The sequence below is a fragment of the Myxocyprinus asiaticus genome, chromosome 33, assembly GCF_019703515.2.
Source record: "Myxocyprinus asiaticus isolate MX2 ecotype Aquarium Trade chromosome 33, UBuf_Myxa_2, whole genome shotgun sequence".
Classification (NCBI taxonomy): Eukaryota; Metazoa; Chordata; class Actinopteri; order Cypriniformes; family Catostomidae; genus Myxocyprinus; species Myxocyprinus asiaticus.
In genome coordinates, this window is record NC_059376.1 from 42,222,012 (window position 1) to 42,239,292 (window position 17,281).

Genomic DNA, 17,281 nt, shown 5'->3' on the forward strand with positions numbered 1-17,281 from the left:
GCTATCTATCTATCTACAACCCCAATTCTGAAAAAGTTGGGTCAGTATGGAAAATGCTAATAAAAACAATAAGGAATAATTTGTTAATTCTATCCCTAGCATGTTGCAGCACTTCACAAGGCATTGCTAGCATGTTTTAACATGTCTCTAGCAAGTTACTGGCATGTTTTATTACATAGCTAGGCATTATTATTAGCATGTTTTAGCACTCAGTTAGAAGAAGCCTTTATTTTTATCACACATATCCCTGCTAAGCTAGGGTCAGAATACAGGGTCAACCATGATACAACAGGGCCCAACAGTAGTTCTGGGGCTTGAACCCCCAACCTTCTGGTTAGTAACCCAGAGCCTTAACCACTGAGCCAACGTAGCTAGGTGTAGTTAACATGTTTTAGCATGTTACTAGCATGTTTTAGCATGTAACTATCATGTTTTAGCACTCAGCTAGGTGTTGCTAGCATGTTTTAACACATACCTAGGCATTGCTAGCATGTTTTAGCACGTAGCTAGGTATTGCTAGCATGTTCTCTAGATGTTGCTAGCATGTTTTAGCACTCAGCTAGGTTACGGTTGGTTAGGTTAGGGTTAGCCAGGTTAGGTTAGGGTTAGGTAGGCTAACCCTAACCTAACCCCATTTCAAGGTTGCATCCACAGATATAAGTTAAGTCTTTACTCTGCAAAGGAGAAGCCATACATCAACACTGTCCAGAAGTACTACTGACTACTATGGGCTCGGTCTCACCTGAAATTGAAATTAGAACAGTGGAATCGTGTTTTGTAGTCCGACTAGTCCACATTTCAAATAGTTTTGGGGAAAAAAAGCCGGCTTGTTTTCCGGGCCAAAGAGGAAAAGGACCATCCAAGCTGTTGTCAGCGTTTGGTCCAAAAGCCAGTGTCTGTCCTGGTATGGAGGTGTGTCAGTGTCCATGCATGGGTAATTTACACATCTGTGAGCGCACAATTGATACAGAAAGATATGTGCACATTTTTCAGATGCTGTCTTTTCCAGGGACATCCCTGCATTTACCAGCAGGACAATGCCATAAACACACACTGCCCGGATTACAAGTGCTGCGTAAGTAGAGAATGCGGGTGCTAGATTGGCCTGCCTGCAGATGTGTGGCGCATTATGAAGCGCAAAAAATGGCAACGAAGGCTCCATACAATTGTGCAGCTGAAGACCTGCATAATGGTTGAATTGGAGAAAATTCGGCTTCTTAAACCTAACAAACATGTGTCTTCAGTGCTTAAATGCTTAATAAGAGTTATTAAAAGAAATGGTGATGTTACACAGTGGTAAACACTCGACTGTCCCAACTTTTTTGGAGCGTGCTGCAGTCATCTGATTTGAAATGACTGTATATTTAAAAGAAAAAAAACTAAGGTAAAACATCAAATAATGTTGTTTTTGTAGTACTTTCAATAAATCACAAGGTGAATAGGATTGACAAATCACTTCTTTTTGTTTTTATTAGCATTTTCAATACTGCCCCAACTTTTTCGCAATAGGGATGGTATCGAATTATCTACTGCTGGAATCTAACCTGGCATGTCTCCTCTTGTTGTTGTTCAGGTGTGTTCATTGTCTCGGCTAAGAGGACACTGTTTGGCACATATGGAGGTATTCTGAAGGATCACAGTGCTACAGATCTGGCTGAACATGCAGTTAAAGCTGCACTCACTGCTGGTAATGTGGCTCCTGAGCTGGTCAACAGTGTCATCATGGGTAATGTCATGCAGGTGAAAAACAAACTGACCACTCTGAACTACTCACTACTACTGTAAAATTATCAGAATAATAATATAGTGGAGAAAGCCTGGTGTTCTCAAATTCATTTTTGAGTGCTGACTCTCTTTCATCCAGAGCTCTGCGGACGCTCCTCACATCACATGACATGTGGGACTTCAGTGTGGCGTTCTCATGCGGGTTCCAGATTAAACTAAAACAAATAACCAATGGCTCAACCATTTCTACATGCGAGTATGATTTTGAGTGGTTTATCAGTATTGCGTGTTTGTCGTGTAGGAGATCTGTCTTAAAGAATCAGAGATTGTTCTGTGTGGCGGCTCGGAGAGCATGAGTTAAGCTCCTTACGCTGTCCGCAACATTAGCTTCGGATCCAAGTTTGGAGTCGATTTAAAGGTAAGATCGAAAACATCATTTGGAGTCCACTGATTTTGAATGAAATCTAATTTTGAGACTGCAATCATTAAAAGTTGTGATTTACAGGCCTGGAATAGTTTATGGAAAATAGAAAAATGGTAAAAAGTGGGGGCCTGGATAGCTCAGTGGCAAAGACACTGGCTACCACCCCTGGAGTCACTTGTTCAAATCCCAGGGTGTGCTGAGTGACTCCAGCCAGGTCTCCTAAGCAACCAAATTGGCCCAGTTGCTAGGGAGGGTAGAGTCACATGGTGACTCCTCCTCATGGTGGCTATAATGTGGTTCATTCTCAGTGGGGTGCGTGGTGAGTTGATTGTGGATGCCACAGTGGATGGCGTGAAGCCTCCACACGCGCTATGTCTCCATGGCAACACGCTCAACAAGCCACGTGATAAGATGCACAGGTTGACAGTCTCAGATGCGGAGGCAGCTGAGATTTGTCCTCTGCCACCCAGATTGAGGCAAATCACTATGTGACCATGAGGACTTAAAAAAAAAAAAAAGCACATTGGGAATTGGGCATCCCAAATTGGGAGAAAGAAAAACAAAATTGTAAAAAGTTCAGGCCTGAAAAAGTTAATTCTAGAGTGAATGTAAATGTTTCTAGCTAAATGCTCTACTGTGTTTCTTTGGGTGTGCAATCTCTATAAAATTATTTTTAAAGATTCTTATAATCACAGACAACTGGACCATTCTTGGAAAAAACAAAGAAATTAATTGTTCAAAAGGGTTTGGAAGCCAAAATAACATTTCAACATGCTTGTATGAGCATCAGCTGCTAGAAGACACACTGTGGGCAGGACTGACTGATCTGCACATAAAGCTGCCCATGGGCATCACAGCAGAAAACCTGGCAGAGAAATACCAGATCACTCGAGGCGACTGTGACCAGACACAGCAGCGGTGGAAAGCAGGTGATTACTTGTACCGCACCGGACCAGCACTGCATCCCGTTCACACTCACTCACACACATCTCTCTCTGTCTGTCCTGCAGCTCATGACCCGTTGAAGTCAAAGCCAAGAAAGGCAAAGTGCCCATGACACACGATGAGCACCCGTGTCTACAGACCACACTGGAGCAGATGGCAAAACTGCCACCTGTCTTCAAGAAAGGAGGCATGGTCACTGCTGCCAATGCTTCAGTGGGTATAACGATTCCAAATCAGCTGTAGATTTTGATGATTTTCACTAAAACCTTGACTTTTTTATGATGTGAGAGGTGATGTGATTGTTCAATGTAAACAATAAATGTTTCCTTCAAGTGTCTCTCAATTAAGTGAACACTGCTTCAAGTTGTTGTAGTTTTTAAGTAGGGCCCTGTGAAAATTTAGACAGCATTGATCGATTATAATGGGAGCGATTTGCTTTTATCGCGTCGCTTGCCGCTGTAGACACCCTGTTACAGTAAATATTACATTTTACTATACAGTAGTACTATATTTCTGTTGCAAGTTGAATCAGACATTTATTTTAATGTGTAGGCTTTTCAGTTTGTGTGTTTTTGATGGTAGCTTCACACCTCCGGAAAAGCAGTTGGTTATATGGCGCAGTCTAATTTTTAAAGTCCAAAACGCTGTGATTTAATTAGACATATATGTATTCTGCAGGCGCTGCTCGTGTCATAGTGAATGAGCGCTCTGTTCTGTCATCTAATACAACACGCACAGCGCGTGTGATGCTCTTAATGTGTTTTTTAGCATATGAGCGAAATTATACATTCACTGTAAAGCGTGCAGCACATGCAGACTGTAAATTAATTAAATTGCATCCTTATCAAATCAAATCCCTTTATTGTCACTCAACCATATACACAAGTGCAACAGTGGGTGAAAGTCTTGGGTGCAGTTCCAAGCAACATAGCAGTATGACAATTACAATAAACATCTGATTTACACAAAAACAGTTTACACAACACAACATACAATATACACCTAATAATATACAATATACAGTATACACAAAATAAGAAGACCTCCCCCCATGTAATCAGTGGAAATAAATATAAAGTGCTGTGTTGACATTCAGACGTCGGTTGATAGTCAGTTGCCAGTGTGTTATTAAGAGAAGTATAAAATGTGAATCCAGTCTGAGGCTAATAAAGTGCAGTGCTGATGTATTTGATCGTGAGCGATCAAGAGTTCAAAATCTGATTGCTTGGGGGAAGAAGCTGTCATGAAGGTTGGTGCGGGTCCTGATGCTGCGATACCGCCTGCCTGATGGTAGCAGTGAGAACAGCCCATGGCTCGGATGGCTGGAGTCTCTGATGATCCTCCGAGCTTTTTTCACACACCGCCTGGTATATATGTCCTGGAGGGAGGGAAGCTCACCTCCGATGATGTGTCTGGCAGTTCGTACCACCCTTTGCAGGGCTTTGCGGTTGTGGGCGGTGCTATTGCCGTACCAGGCAAGAATTGTGGCCTATCAAACCTCCGGCTGTGATCCCAGCATCATGGGAATTGGTGAGTGTAACATGCTCCTACATATTCAGTTCTATAGCTATGCATCAATTTATTAATAACTATATGACATTTTGCATCTGCCGTAGGGCCTGTAACTGCCATCACAGAGGCCCTGAAGAAAGCTGGTCTTTCACTCAAAGACATGGACCTGGTGGATGTACAGTACATGCTCTGTGTGTCTGTGAGAAGTATGCAATGGATGTGATTTGTGATTTATCTGTTCCTCTGTCTGTCAGGTGAATGAAGTGTTCACTGCACAGTATCTGGCCGTGGCTAAAGCTTTAGGTCTGGACCCGGAGAAGAGTAACGTTAATGGAGGAGCCATCGCACTTGGACACCCACTCGGAGCCTCTGGATCTAGAATCACGGAACACCTCGTGCATGAGCTCAGGTAAGGACACGGTTATTTTTAGGATAATGTAATCTCATGAGAAGTACCATGTATTGTGAGGTCATGTATTCTATTCCCTGTTCTCAGGAGGAGGTCTGGAAAGTATGCAGTGGGCTCTGCATGCATTGGTGGTGGTCAGGGCATCGCTATTATCCTGGAAAACACACAATGAGAAGGAAAAGTATGCATGGGCTAATCACGTATAAATTCACACCATCCGAATTCTTTAAAAATAGCCTTGTCCACAGATGTGGCATAAAAAGGTGCATTTATTGTGCACATGCCTAAAAATGAATCCAGGATCATATGATTTGGCACACGTGAGAGCATGATGGAAAGTTTAGCAATCTCAACTCATGTGGTGTAACTGTCCAGAGACAAAAACAAAGAATATAGTAATATATATATATATATATATATATATATATATATATATATATATATGTATATATATATATAGTTTTTCTCAATATATCAGTTTTAACCCAGGGTTAAAATGGTGCTAAAAGTGTGAAATGTTTGACCCGAGTTTAAAAGTGACGCTTATTTGGGTCAAAGGTGCTGTAAACGATTTCAGTCTTGGCTCATTTAATGGAATAATTCACCCAAAAAAGAAAATTCTCTCATCATATAGTCACCCTCATACTATCCCAGATGTGTATGACTTTCTTTCTTCTGCAGAACACAAATGACGATTTTTAGAAGAATATTTCAGCTCTGTAGCTCCATACAATGCAAATGAATGGTGACCAAAACTTTGAAGCTCTTAAAAGCACATAAAGGCAGCATAAAAGTAATCCATACGACTCCAGTGGTTTAATCCATGTCTTCAGAAGTGATATGATAGATGTGGGTGAGAAACAAAGTCCTTTATTTACATTTCATTTCGGTGAACCACCAATTTAAAAAGTCTGGGGGACTGAAATAATCCCAAGAATGACCCACCTACAGTAGTTCAGATATTATGTCAGATAATGAGGGGTTTTTCAGTTACAGAAAAGAACAGAAAAATACATTCTGCTAAAAGTTTCATTTCAATCTTAGAATAATATGACATGCTAAGAGCATGCACAAATCTCTATAACACTGACAACAGCAGAATCTTAAAATTAGCTTATGAATGCAGTCTGGTGGTCATCATGTCCAATTTGCACTTTTACCACCAAAGGCTGAACATTACATTACTTTCCTCGGCCAACTGACGGCGCTCTTGATCCCACGTGGCAATAAAATAAGTGCATGTTCCTTTAAATGCCAGAGAAAATGACGCGAGTGCAAGACGTCACGACTATATATACGTCAAATGCCCGGATGTCGGTCTTTTTTTCTATCTGAAGGTAATTGTGGCTTCCATGTCTGTTTCCCCCAAACACAATCTACGTTAATCTGATTAATCTGCACTTTATATCTCATTCTAGATCATATAAGAACACATTAATACACATATAGCGCTAGTATCAGGGAATATTTGTGACTGTTGTTTGTCTTTTACTGTAGGTTAAGTCCGATCGCTACGCGGGTAGGCCTGACACCAGGTTTATTTAATGAAACGGGCATCAGTGTGTTTTGTTTTCGTATTAAATGTGTTAAAATGACATACGACGTGTTGTGAGGAAAAAAGTGTTTAATTTGGCGTTAAGTGGATAATATACATGATTGTGCTGTGGCTTGTATCTGCTACAGCAAGTCACGTTGAGTTACTGCAGCCTCATGCTGAACTGTTAATGTGATTTTTATTATGAATATCTGTTAGATATAATAATAGACTGAGTGTTTAATATACATTGTTGTGATCTATGTCTATTCATTTGATAAGAGTGTTCATGTTTAAGTTGTGCACTGCATGCTTTATCAACAGTGTTGGGTGTAATGCATTACAAAGTAATTACTGTAATTGCATTACAAAAAGGGATTACTCTTTAATTTAGTTACTTATGATGTAATTGCGTTAAATACTGTATAGACTATAAAACAATTCTGTATAAAGCAATAGTGAGTTTAAAAACTAAATTTAACGTCTAATGTTAAAATGTTTTATAATTTAACGCTGCCCCTTTAAATTCTTTGGCCAGTTCATTAATAATTTATCTGATTTTATATGATTTATTTGAAAGAATTAAATGAACAGTTTCATGTCTGTCCTTGTATTTTTCATCTGGTTGAGGTTGATCATGTAATGCAATGTAATGCAAAAGTAATGCAATTACTTTTCAGACAGAGTAATTAGTACAGTAATCTAATTACACTGTAGAAGCTGTACATTTTTTCTTTTAGAGTAACTTACCCAGCACTTATTATCAACAGTCTATAAGCAGCAGTTGCACGTGCATTACTTTAAATGTTAATGAATGTCTATTTCAAATAACGTATTTTTTATATATATACGTTTTTTGACTAGAATGGATAAAATTCTCTCGTTAAATTACGCTGAGACTTCTGTAATGCGTATTTATGTGCGAATACATGTTTTAACTCATTGATCAATTTGATTTCCCAGATGGCTGAGGGCGACAAGAAAAAGAGGGTCCGTAAGCATCATCATGGGAGCCGTAACCCGGTCCTTGCCAGGGGCATCGGCCGCTACTCCCGTTCTACCATGTTCGCTCGCCGAGCCTTGTACAAGAGGAAGACTCAAGCCTCCGTGACGAAGGTGAGTGTTGGGTTCATCTTAACCAAAAGAGAATGGTTGAAGGCTGGACGTCAGTCCCAAGTGTTTTAAAGATCCGTGTTGATTTTTCAGGTGGAGAAGAAACTCGAGGAGAAGAAACTGAAAGAGAGAGCCCCCACCACCATCACCAAAACCGTCGGTGGCGACAAAAACGGTGGCACTCGTGTTGTCAAACTGCGCAAATTGGTGAGTCAAACACTGTCGACATCAAACTCCCAGGGGCCGGTTGCACCAGCTATACGCAAGTTACAGCTTGGCCAAGTTGTGGTGTAAATGGGCACTAAGTCACAATTAACGCGCTACTAAATATTTGAGTGTTGCACCATTAAACTTAGGTAGAACTTTACATCCCAACTTACGTGAGACATTACTCACAGCTGGTGCAAACCTACCCTGGTGGTATGACCTCTATTTGGATACGAATTCATTAGGAAATCACTGTCCGGTACTTAAAACCCTGATAAAAATGGATACATACAAGGGCTTACATTATCTGACAGTAAATTCCCCTGATAATTTCTTATTTTCACGTTTGTTTTTCCTGTTCTCTTGTGTGCAGCCCCGTTATTACCCCACAGACGATGTGCCCCGCAAGCTGCTGAGTCACGGTATCAAGCCCTTCTGCCGTCACAGGAGGAAGCTCCGCAAATCCATCACCCCTGGAACCGTGCTGATCCTGCTGACCGGACGCCACCGTGGCAAGGTACTGGGGCTGTGCGAGCAATATCTAAATCGCAGCAAGCTGCAATCAGAATGCAGTGCATGAGAAGGTCCAGTGTGAGAACAGATTAAAAATTGGCAAAGGGGAAAAAAATAAAAAGGCACAAAGAAATGACCAATGCCATCATCTGACACTGATGCAAAGACATTTTGTGTTTTTGAACACAAATGCATTTTTTTATGTGAAATTTGGAAAAGCTATTGCCGAAATTGCAATATATATATATATATATATAAGAAATCACAATGCTGTTTACCTCTGAGAGCCATCTAAGACCATTAATGCAGTCACCGTAATTTCATGTTCAGTTGACTAGTGACTTGTTGTTGCAGAACGAGAAATTAAACCGCTTTTTTGATACCAACATACTTCTATTTTCAAGTATCCAAGCATTTTGTTGTTAAAATTTCTTCAAGTGTCAAGATTTTCACAGTTATGGGAAATCTGCAAATATCAGGGAATTCTAAAATTGTCCAGGCCTGGAAAAGTCTATCATTTTACTTTTAAAAATCCTTATTAAAGGAATATTCTGGGTTCAATACAAGTGACGCTCAGTCGACAGCATCTGTGACAATGTTGATTACCACAAAAATTAATTTAGACTCATCCCTCCTTCAAAAAAAGCAAAAATCTGGGGCTTGTGTATCTCAGCGAGTATTAACGCTGACTATCACACCTGGAGTCGCGAGTTTGAATCCAGGGCGTGCTGAGTGACTCCAGACAGGTCTCCTAAGCAACCAAATTGGCCCGGTTGCTAGGGAGCGTAGAGTCACATGGGGTAACCTCCTCGTGGTCGCTATAATGTGGTTCTCGCTTTCAGTGGGGTACGTGGATGCCGCAGAGAATAGCGTGAAGCCTCCACACGTGCTGTGTCTCCATGGTAACGCGCTCAAGCCACGTGAAAAGATGCACGGATTGACTGTCTCAGACACGGAGGCAACTGAGATTCGTCCTCCGCCACATGGATTGAGGCGAGTCACCACGCCACCACAAGGACTTATAGAGTGCATTGGGAATCGGGCCTTCCAAATCCTCGTTAAAAGAATATTCCGGGTTCAATACAAGTGAAGCTCAGTCGACAGCATCTGTGACAATGTTGATTACCGCAAAAATTAATTTCAACTTGTCCCTCCTTTTCCTTAAAGCACAAATGTGTGTTCCAGTGAGACACTTACAATGGAAGTCAATGGGGTCAATTTTTGGAGGGTTTAAAGTGAGAAATGTGAAGCTTATAATTTTAGAAAAGCACTTACATTAATTCTTCTGTTAAAACTAGTGTATTATTTGAGCTGTAAAAATGTCTGTAAAAATAAAGTATTTATGGTCATTTTATGGCATTGCATCGTCATGGCAACGAAATTGTAAAATTGGCTCTAACTTTCCACAGATGTGGTTAGTAAGTGATTTAATCACAGTAAAATCATGTTAACACACATATTGTTTACATCTTGTGTCTATACTTTTGAAACAGTGAGTATTTTAATGTTTACAGATTGACCCCATTGACTTCCATTGTAAGTGTCTCACTGGAACACACATTTTAATTTTTGTTAAGAAAATGAGGGACGAGTCGAAATTGCGTTATTCAGAAATGTTGATTGAGCTTAAATTGTATTGAACCTAGAATATTCCTTTATAGTTGTTCGCTGGTCTAAAATATATTGACTAGATATTGCTTGTGTGTAGAGGAAACCTGCAATTTGTGAGCAAATTGTTCTTTTGAGTGTTCAGAAGGGCTGGGCGATACGATGATGTAATTGAATAATGACGATGTCGATTTCGACACACCTTGACAGACGATGATCGCCAGTACAAAACCACGGATCTGGGAAGTCGCCAGATATACTAAACAGTAGCCCAGGGTGTGAAATTTGCATACGGCGAGTCTAAAACCAGCTTCTTATTCGCAAGCTCCTCGTCCAAATGCAGGTATTTCATGCGCTGTTAAGTTTGCTCATCTACCCGCAACAGTGTTGGGCGACCTGTAAGACGTCTTGGAGTAACATATGACGAGAAATGCTGTTAAACACAAAGTCATGTGCTTGATTAAGAACAGACAAAAGAAAAGCCGTCAGTTCTCATGTCTGACGCGTTGTTTGTTCAGAGGCGTCTCGTGGAACACGTCCATGTTAAGAGTTCTCACTCTTTCAGTCGTCTGAAAACTGTTTGCAAGAATAGTGTTGTGTCTGAGAATGCTGCAAATGATCTCAGACCATCTCAGGAGGTGCTCGAAGTTTCTAAAAGTATAGAAAATGGCTAATATTCCCCATAAACTTTGCTTTTGTGACCAGGACAGTGATATTTAAAATGTACCTATTTCCAATGAGAAAACGGGCGTATTTGTGTCTTTTCGTTCACAAAGTCAGAAAAAAACAACATATGAATCCAAAATCCTTCTTTATCTGTGGTCCGACGAAGACACCGGCTGTGACCTTTGCCTCAGACAGTTTAGGGAAGAAGTCTTGAAGGTACTTGAAGGCTGTGACTCCTTATCTAGAGCTCTGACAGATTGTTTCATAAGGCCCAATTTGATGTGCAGTGGTGGCATCAGCACCTTCCGGGGGTCCACCAGTGGCTCTCACTTGACATTGTTCCTCCCCACAGAGAACTCGGTCCGCTGTGGCCAGTCCCGCCTGTGGTAGTGCGCCTTGGTGTTCCTGCTGTCCCAAAGGCAAAGACAGCAGGAAACTTGGTAAAACCGCCTTGGAGACCCATCAGGAATGCCACCATTCTGAAGTCTCCTATGACCTCCCAGCTGTACTCATCATACTTCAAGGCATCCAGCAAGGTCTTGATGCTGTTGTAATCCTCTTTGAGGTGCACCGAGTGAGCCAGGGGAAGAGACGGGTACTTGTTACCATTATGGACCAGCACGGCTTTGAATATTACTTTAGTATAAATACTTAAATGTTCATTTGGATTATGTTGTTTTTTTCTGACTTTATGTGAATGAAAAGACACACATTCACCCGTTTTCTCATTGGAAATAGGTACATTTTAAATATCACTGTCCTGATCACAAAAGCTTTCTATACTTTTGAGGCACAAGCAATTAGGAAATAACACTTACTACCCAGGAACAAAAAATAAATAAATTGGTTACATAGTGTTTTTGTTTTTTGGATTTTTCCCCTTTTTCTCCCCAATTTGGAATGCCCAATTCCCAATGCGCTCTAAGTCCTCGTGGTCACGTAGTGATTCGCCTCACTCCGGGTGACGGAGGACGAATCTCAGTTGCCTCCGCGTCTGAGACCGTCAACCCTCGCATCTTATCACGTGGCTTGTTGAGCGCGTTGCCACGGAGACACAGCGCGTGTGGAGGCTTCACGCCATCCACCGCGGCATCCGCGCTCAACTCACCACGCGCCCCACTGAGAGCGAGAACCACATTATAGCGACCACGAGGAGGTTACCCCATGTGACTCTACCCTCCCTAGCAACCGGGCCAATTTGGTTGCTTAGGAGACCTGGCTGGAGTCACTCAGCACACCCTGGGATTCAAACTAGCGAACTCCAGGGGTGGTAGCCAGCGTATTTTACCACTGAGCTACCCAGGCCCCCCAGGTTACGCAGTGTTATTATCTTTACATTTATAATTGTCTTTAGTTCTTCATTTTTAGGCGTTTAGTAATTTCCCACCTATTTTCCTAGATGAATACTTGTGTGATGGTGAATGAGGCCGTTGGAGACTGTGCATGTTTGGATTTGGGAAGATTTTGTAATCACTTCTTTGTTTTAATTGCCTTTTTCGTTTCATTTAAAGTGCACTTTGAATTTAGAAATGTCTTTTTAAGTTTTTTGTTTCAATAAATGAATTTTTAAAGCAAAATCAATAAAGAGAAAATATTCAAGGACCCTCGGCAGGGGGTTGACGATATAATCGGATATCACGATTATCGATAACATATTTTTTTTTTAATCGCCCAGCCCTAGTGTTCAATTGATGTTAATGATTCCTTGGCAAATTGGTACATTAAAAAAAAGTCTTACAATTTTTCCAAATTACAAAAAAATGGGAAAGGACCTGAAGTCATGGACATTATATTATTATTCAAAAAGTGTGGAAGACCATTTTTTTTTTTTTTAAAAGCCCCCAGAATTTTTTTTTATGTTGGCCTACATCTGTATTTTTATATTTGCACTATTTTAGCACTTCAATTAGGATTATTTTGATAGATCTTTATTTTAAATAATTTGAAGTCATCTTGCGACTATCTTTGAAGTTTGCTGGTTCCTCCCACTTGAGAAGCACTGCTCTAAATAGTACAGTAGTTGCGTGTTTAATTGCATACATTTACACCAACACACTCTTGAGTAAAAAATCTCTCTGACTGGAAAAACAAGCAATCCGTTCGGGTTCTCTCCTCCCACACAAACACTTCTGTTAGCTGTACATCTGAACTCTTCCTGCCGAACAAGGTGCACTTGATATTCACAATGCAAGAGAATCACATCAGGACTGAAACTGATGACAGGATCTGTTTGTTTTCATCTACTAATGTACATGTCTTTCTGCAGCGTGTGGTTTTCCTCAAGCAGCTGGACAGCGGTCTCCTCCTCATAACTGGTAAGCCAGATCTTGTGTGAAGCTCCAGAGTGTGTTTGTCGACGTTGGGAGTGAATAATTGATCATCATCCCTGTCTTCTCTCAGGTCCTCTGGCTTTGAACAGAGTACCCCTGCGTAGAGCACACCAGAAGTTCTGCATTGCCACTGCCACCAAGGTGGACATCTCTGGCATGAAGATCCCCAAAACACTGACTGATGCTTACTTCAAGAAGAAGAGGCTGAGGAAGCCCAAGCACCAGGAGGGAGAGATCTTTGACACAGAAAAGGAGGTAAACCGTGTGATTTCATTTATAAAAATTCCTAGAAGTCAAGTATGGTGTCTAACGCTCTTTATTTCACGGGTTGCAGAAGTACCAGTTGACGGAGCAGCGCAAGGAGGATCAGAAGTCTGTGGACTCTCAGCTGCTTCCTCTGATCAAGAAGGTTCCTCAGCTGAAGGGATACCTGCGCTCCACATTCTTCCTCTCTAACGGAGTCTATCCACACAAACTGGTTTTCTAAAGATGTGAATAAAAATCCGTGTAAACCCAATCCACTCTGGCTCGTTTGTTCCTTGTTTGTTTGTAAAAATACCAAATCATCCTTCTAGATTTAGTCAGTTCTTTATTTGTAGGGAATTTGTGATCGTTTCCCAGATTTGCTGAAAAAGTACATTTATTTGACCTGTGTCTAAGGGTGTTCTGCGTTTAATTGTGTATTTATGGGTGTTGTTATTAAAAGGTTCTGTTCCTGTGTTAAATCACAGGGTTCTCATGGCCATGGAAAACCTGAACATATCAGGAAATTTGTGGTGTTTTTCCAGGCCTGGGAATAAAATCTCACGTCAAGGAAATCTCTTTTTGTCTGGTTTTTCCTCTTTAAATGTTTACAGTTTGGTTAGCTTCTCTGAATTAGCTTAAACTAGAGCCGTGACAAAATTAAAACATTAACGCATGCAATTAATTTGACATTTTTAACACGTACATTTTTCTTCAAAGCCAATAATTTACCAATGTGACATCAGATTCTGACATTTTATTCGGCTCCATGTGATTGATTAGTCAACTTCATGTATAGTGTTTCTTGAACTGGTGCATTTCTGTCTTTATACTGGGGAAGCTTTTGTTTGGAAAATGTTAATAAAGCAGTTTTGATGCATATTCCTTTTTAAGGAACTTGCAGGAAAATTCCGGGTTAAATACAAGTTGAGCTCAATGAAACAAAAGCATTTGTGACCATGTTGATAACCACAAAAATGTATTTCCACTCGTCCCTCCTTTTCTTTAAAAAAAAGCAAAAATCGAGGTTCCAGTGAGGCACTTACAATGGAAGTCAATGGGGCAATTTTTGTAGTGTTTAAAGGCAAAAATGTGAAGCTTGTAATTTTATAAAGGAGGGACAAGTTGAAATAATTTTTGTCGATTGGGCTTAACCTATATTGAACCCGGAATATTCCTTTAATGCCTTTTGACATGTATAGTCAAACTGAAGCACTTTAAAAAAAAATCTGCGATTAATCGTAATTAAATATTTTAACCGACTGACAGCACTAGTTGAAATGTTTCAAAAATGGAGTCAATTTGTGAATTCGTCTGAATCAAGCATCTTTCTAAAAACCGGATTCCTGAAATCAGGAATGACTGGAAAAGTTGTGGAAGTTCATTGATCGAAAAGGGTGGTAGACACTGAAAACAGCAGCTGTGAGCTACTGAACTCAATTCTAAAGAACTGTTTACTTGTTTTACAACTCTTGGGAATAATGTGCATGATGTAGTAACAAATGGTCAATGTTCAAGAGCTTTTTGACATCAATGTGGTCAGCTATGTGACAATTCTGCTTTTAATTATTTCACTGGTTACATATTGGATACATCTGTATCATTGTGTTCATTCTGAAGATAAATACCTGATCATTGAAACCCTGCTCATAAATCTTTAAATATGACTTTGTACATGACTTCATTTGACTGAATTGTGCAAATAGAAATTCATTAGTCAAAGGGCGTGGGAACACTGGTACATGCAATTCTCAGGCACAAATTGGATTTTATATGAATCATTTATAATAACTATATGGAGACTTATAGGAATATTCCGGGTGCAAGTTAAGCTCAACGTTATTTGTGGCGTAATGTTGATTAAAACAAAAAATGTATTTAGATTCGTCCTTCCTTTTCTTTCAAAAGTGAGGCAATTACAATGGAAGTGAATCTGTTAATGTTAAAATACTCAGTTTTCAAAAGTATAGCTACAAGACGTAAACAATACGCGTTACAATGATTTGAATGTGAAGAATCGCTTTCTAATGTTTTCTTATTAAACGTTTAAGACCACAGTAGTGATCTGAGTAAAGTCATGACATAACTCATATACAGAGGACTCATGTTATTGGTGATGTCATCAGTCGACTGTGATTTGTGCCGTGTCTCAATGAACCGTATGTGTTGCCAAGACAACACACTCCACCCGAACAGCCAAATCATTTCGCTTTAATTAAAAAACTGAGGTGACACAAAACATTCAAACTCTGTATAGAAAACAAAAATAAATACAATTGTTTCTTTATGGCATCTCCCTCTCACATGGGCATTTTCTAAACAATAATCAGAACAAAAGGAGAAGCCGCCGAGAGAAGGCAGGTCCCAGTACAGGAATGGTCAGCCTCGTCACTACAGTCCATTTTTAATTAAATGAAGCTCAGCCAGACTTGAAGAGCAGGATGGCCACCTGGCCCAAGTAGAAGTAGATGAAATGTTTGGTCTCGTGAGTCACGTAGCTGCCGAAGTTCCTTCCCACGATGCAATGCCAGGTAGGGTTGTACTTTTTGTCAAACTCCTGTAAGGCAGAAAGAGTTCACATGAAATGGCGTCCACAACCTGTTTTACATCCACAATGTGATCATTCTGAATGAAACAGGACAATCAAAAAAGACTGTAGGGTGGAACTATCACAAGCAATTTTGACATTTAATCACATGCAGGATATGCATTAGATATCTACAAATAAATCTGCACTACTTAAAATGCTGATTCTTGATATTAGTTCCATGTTTTGTTTTAGCCATAAAATTGTAGGCTGTACAAACCAGTTTTAGCTGAAAATCATGGTTTTACTACAGTAATATTGTATTAACTATTAAAAGAAACCATGTTTTTTTTTTGTTTTGTTTTTTGTGGCAGAGACCATGGGTTTAATACAGTATACAGAAGAGGTCAACCGACAGGTTGTGGAAACTGATTAATCTGCCAATAATTTTTAAAATCTAATTTTCTTAGTCTTTCCTTACTGTGACGGGCACAGACATAGAGGCTACAATACCAAAATGAATAAAATCTCAGATGCAGTTTATTGTGAAACCACAATCCCAATAATAACCAGAAAAAATTCAGATTTGGTGCTCAGTTACAATGCTCTGTATTCAAGTATTTACCAAATTAAGTTTTTTATAACCTTTATATTCATTAGATTAAGGTGAATATCCAAATATCAAATACTCATTGAAGTGAGGAAATAAATATGGACGAATACTGTCAATAATGATGGATTTAGATTCCCACAAGGTGTCAGTGATTGTTCTATTTCACCACTAGAGGGCACAGTTATACTGTAGAACCAAGCCGTTCTAACTGTAGAATTCTTTCTTCGGAGTAACAAACTATCGGCATAGAACTCTGCTGATAACCGATAGTTCCAGAAAGCAACTATCGGCATATTTCACCACTAGAGGGTGCTGTTACACTGTAGAATTCTTTCTTCAGAGTAACAAACTATCGGCATATTTCACCACTAGAGGGTGCTGTTACACTGTAGAATTCTTTCTTCAGAGTAACAAACTATCGGCATATTTCACCACTAGAGGGTGCTGTTATACTGTAGAATTCTTTCTTCGGAGTAACAAACTATCGGCATAGAACTCTGCTGATAACCGATAGTTCCAGAAAGCAACTATCGGCATGTTTCACCACTAGAGGGTGCTGTTATACTGTAGAAGCAAGCCGTTCTAACTGTAGAATTCTTTTTTCAGAGTAACAAATTATCGGCATAGATTAATCAGTAAAACCGATATATCTGTCTACCTCCAGTATACGGTAACCATAGTTTTTCTATAGATAATGTTATTCATTTATTCAACAGTATATCAATACACATTAATAATCAGCAATATTGAATGAATCGTTTTACATGAACATCTTTCCGTCAGCTAATTTAAGACATGTTTCTATGTTAATTGCAACTTTTTAAAAGCCTGAAAATGCTGAAAAGTGAATTAACGACTTTTTAAGGATCTGCGGGCACCAATAAGCTGACAACAGTATTCACAAGCACATCT

General features: G+C 39.8%; 3 protein-coding genes across 5 annotated transcripts in view; 2 read left to right on the forward strand and 1 right to left on the reverse strand.

Annotated features, from left to right (window-relative positions):
• Window positions 1-1,540: 1,540 nt before the first annotated feature.
• LOC127423765 (3-ketoacyl-CoA thiolase, mitochondrial-like) lies at window positions 1,541-5,310 on the forward strand. 3 transcript variants are annotated; one of them, XM_051668321.1, is made up of 5 exons: window positions 1,541-3,078; window positions 3,160-4,624; window positions 4,711-4,781; window positions 4,861-5,015; window positions 5,103-5,310. In XM_051668321.1, exons 2-5 carry the CDS (start codon window positions 4,360-4,362, stop codon window positions 5,185-5,187), a joined length of 576 nt encoding a protein of 191 aa, XP_051524281.1. In that variant the 5' UTR covers window positions 1,541-3,078; window positions 3,160-4,359; the 3' UTR covers window positions 5,188-5,310. The 3 variants fall into 3 exon arrangements, with proteins under 3 accessions (XP_051524281.1, XP_051524282.1, XP_051524280.1); XM_051668322.1 differs by having other exon boundaries at window positions 1,541-2,143; window positions 2,940-4,624; XM_051668320.1 differs by having other exon boundaries at window positions 1,541-4,624.
• Window positions 5,311-7,490: 2,180 nt separating this feature from the next.
• On the forward strand, window positions 7,491-13,503 carry LOC127423758 (60S ribosomal protein L6-like). Its single transcript, XM_051668309.1, has 6 exons — window positions 7,491-7,665; window positions 7,756-7,869; window positions 8,243-8,386; window positions 12,923-12,971; window positions 13,057-13,241; window positions 13,321-13,503. Exons 1-6 carry the CDS (start codon window positions 7,513-7,515, stop codon window positions 13,471-13,473), a joined length of 798 nt encoding a protein of 265 aa, XP_051524269.1. The 5' UTR covers window positions 7,491-7,512; the 3' UTR covers window positions 13,474-13,503.
• Window positions 13,504-15,420: 1,917 nt separating this feature from the next.
• LOC127423771 (dynein light chain 1, cytoplasmic) overlaps window positions 15,421-17,281 on the reverse strand; it is a 3,189-nt gene continuing 1,328 nt past the window's right edge. The window contains exon 3 of the mRNA XM_051668328.1: window positions 15,421-15,786. Coding sequence (XP_051524288.1) covers window positions 15,649-15,786 — 138 coding nt within the window. The 3' untranslated portion in view covers window positions 15,421-15,648. The remainder of the gene's footprint in view (window positions 15,787-17,281) is intronic.

Bases quoted from the DNA above. Each gene is read 5' to 3' on its own strand.
- LOC127423758 (XM_051668309.1), top strand. From the start codon at position 7,513: ATGGCTGAGGGCGACAAGAAAAAGAGGGTCCGTAAGCATCATCATGGG. The intron at 8,387-12,922 runs GTACTGGGGCTG...GTCTTTCTGCAG, and splicing joins CCGGACGCCACCGTGGCAAG to CGTGTGGTTTTCCTCAAGCA. The intron at 12,972-13,056 runs GTAAGCCAGATC...GTCTTCTCTCAG, and splicing joins CGGTCTCCTCCTCATAACTG to GTCCTCTGGCTTTGAACAGA.
- LOC127423765 (XM_051668320.1), top strand. From the start codon at position 4,360: ATGCTGCGATACCGCCTGCCTGATGGTAGCAGTGAGAACAGCCCATGG. The intron at 4,625-4,710 runs GTGAGTGTAACA...CATCTGCCGTAG, and splicing joins TCCCAGCATCATGGGAATTG to GGCCTGTAACTGCCATCACA. The intron at 4,782-4,860 runs GTACAGTACATG...TCTGTCTGTCAG, and splicing joins AAGACATGGACCTGGTGGAT to GTGAATGAAGTGTTCACTGC.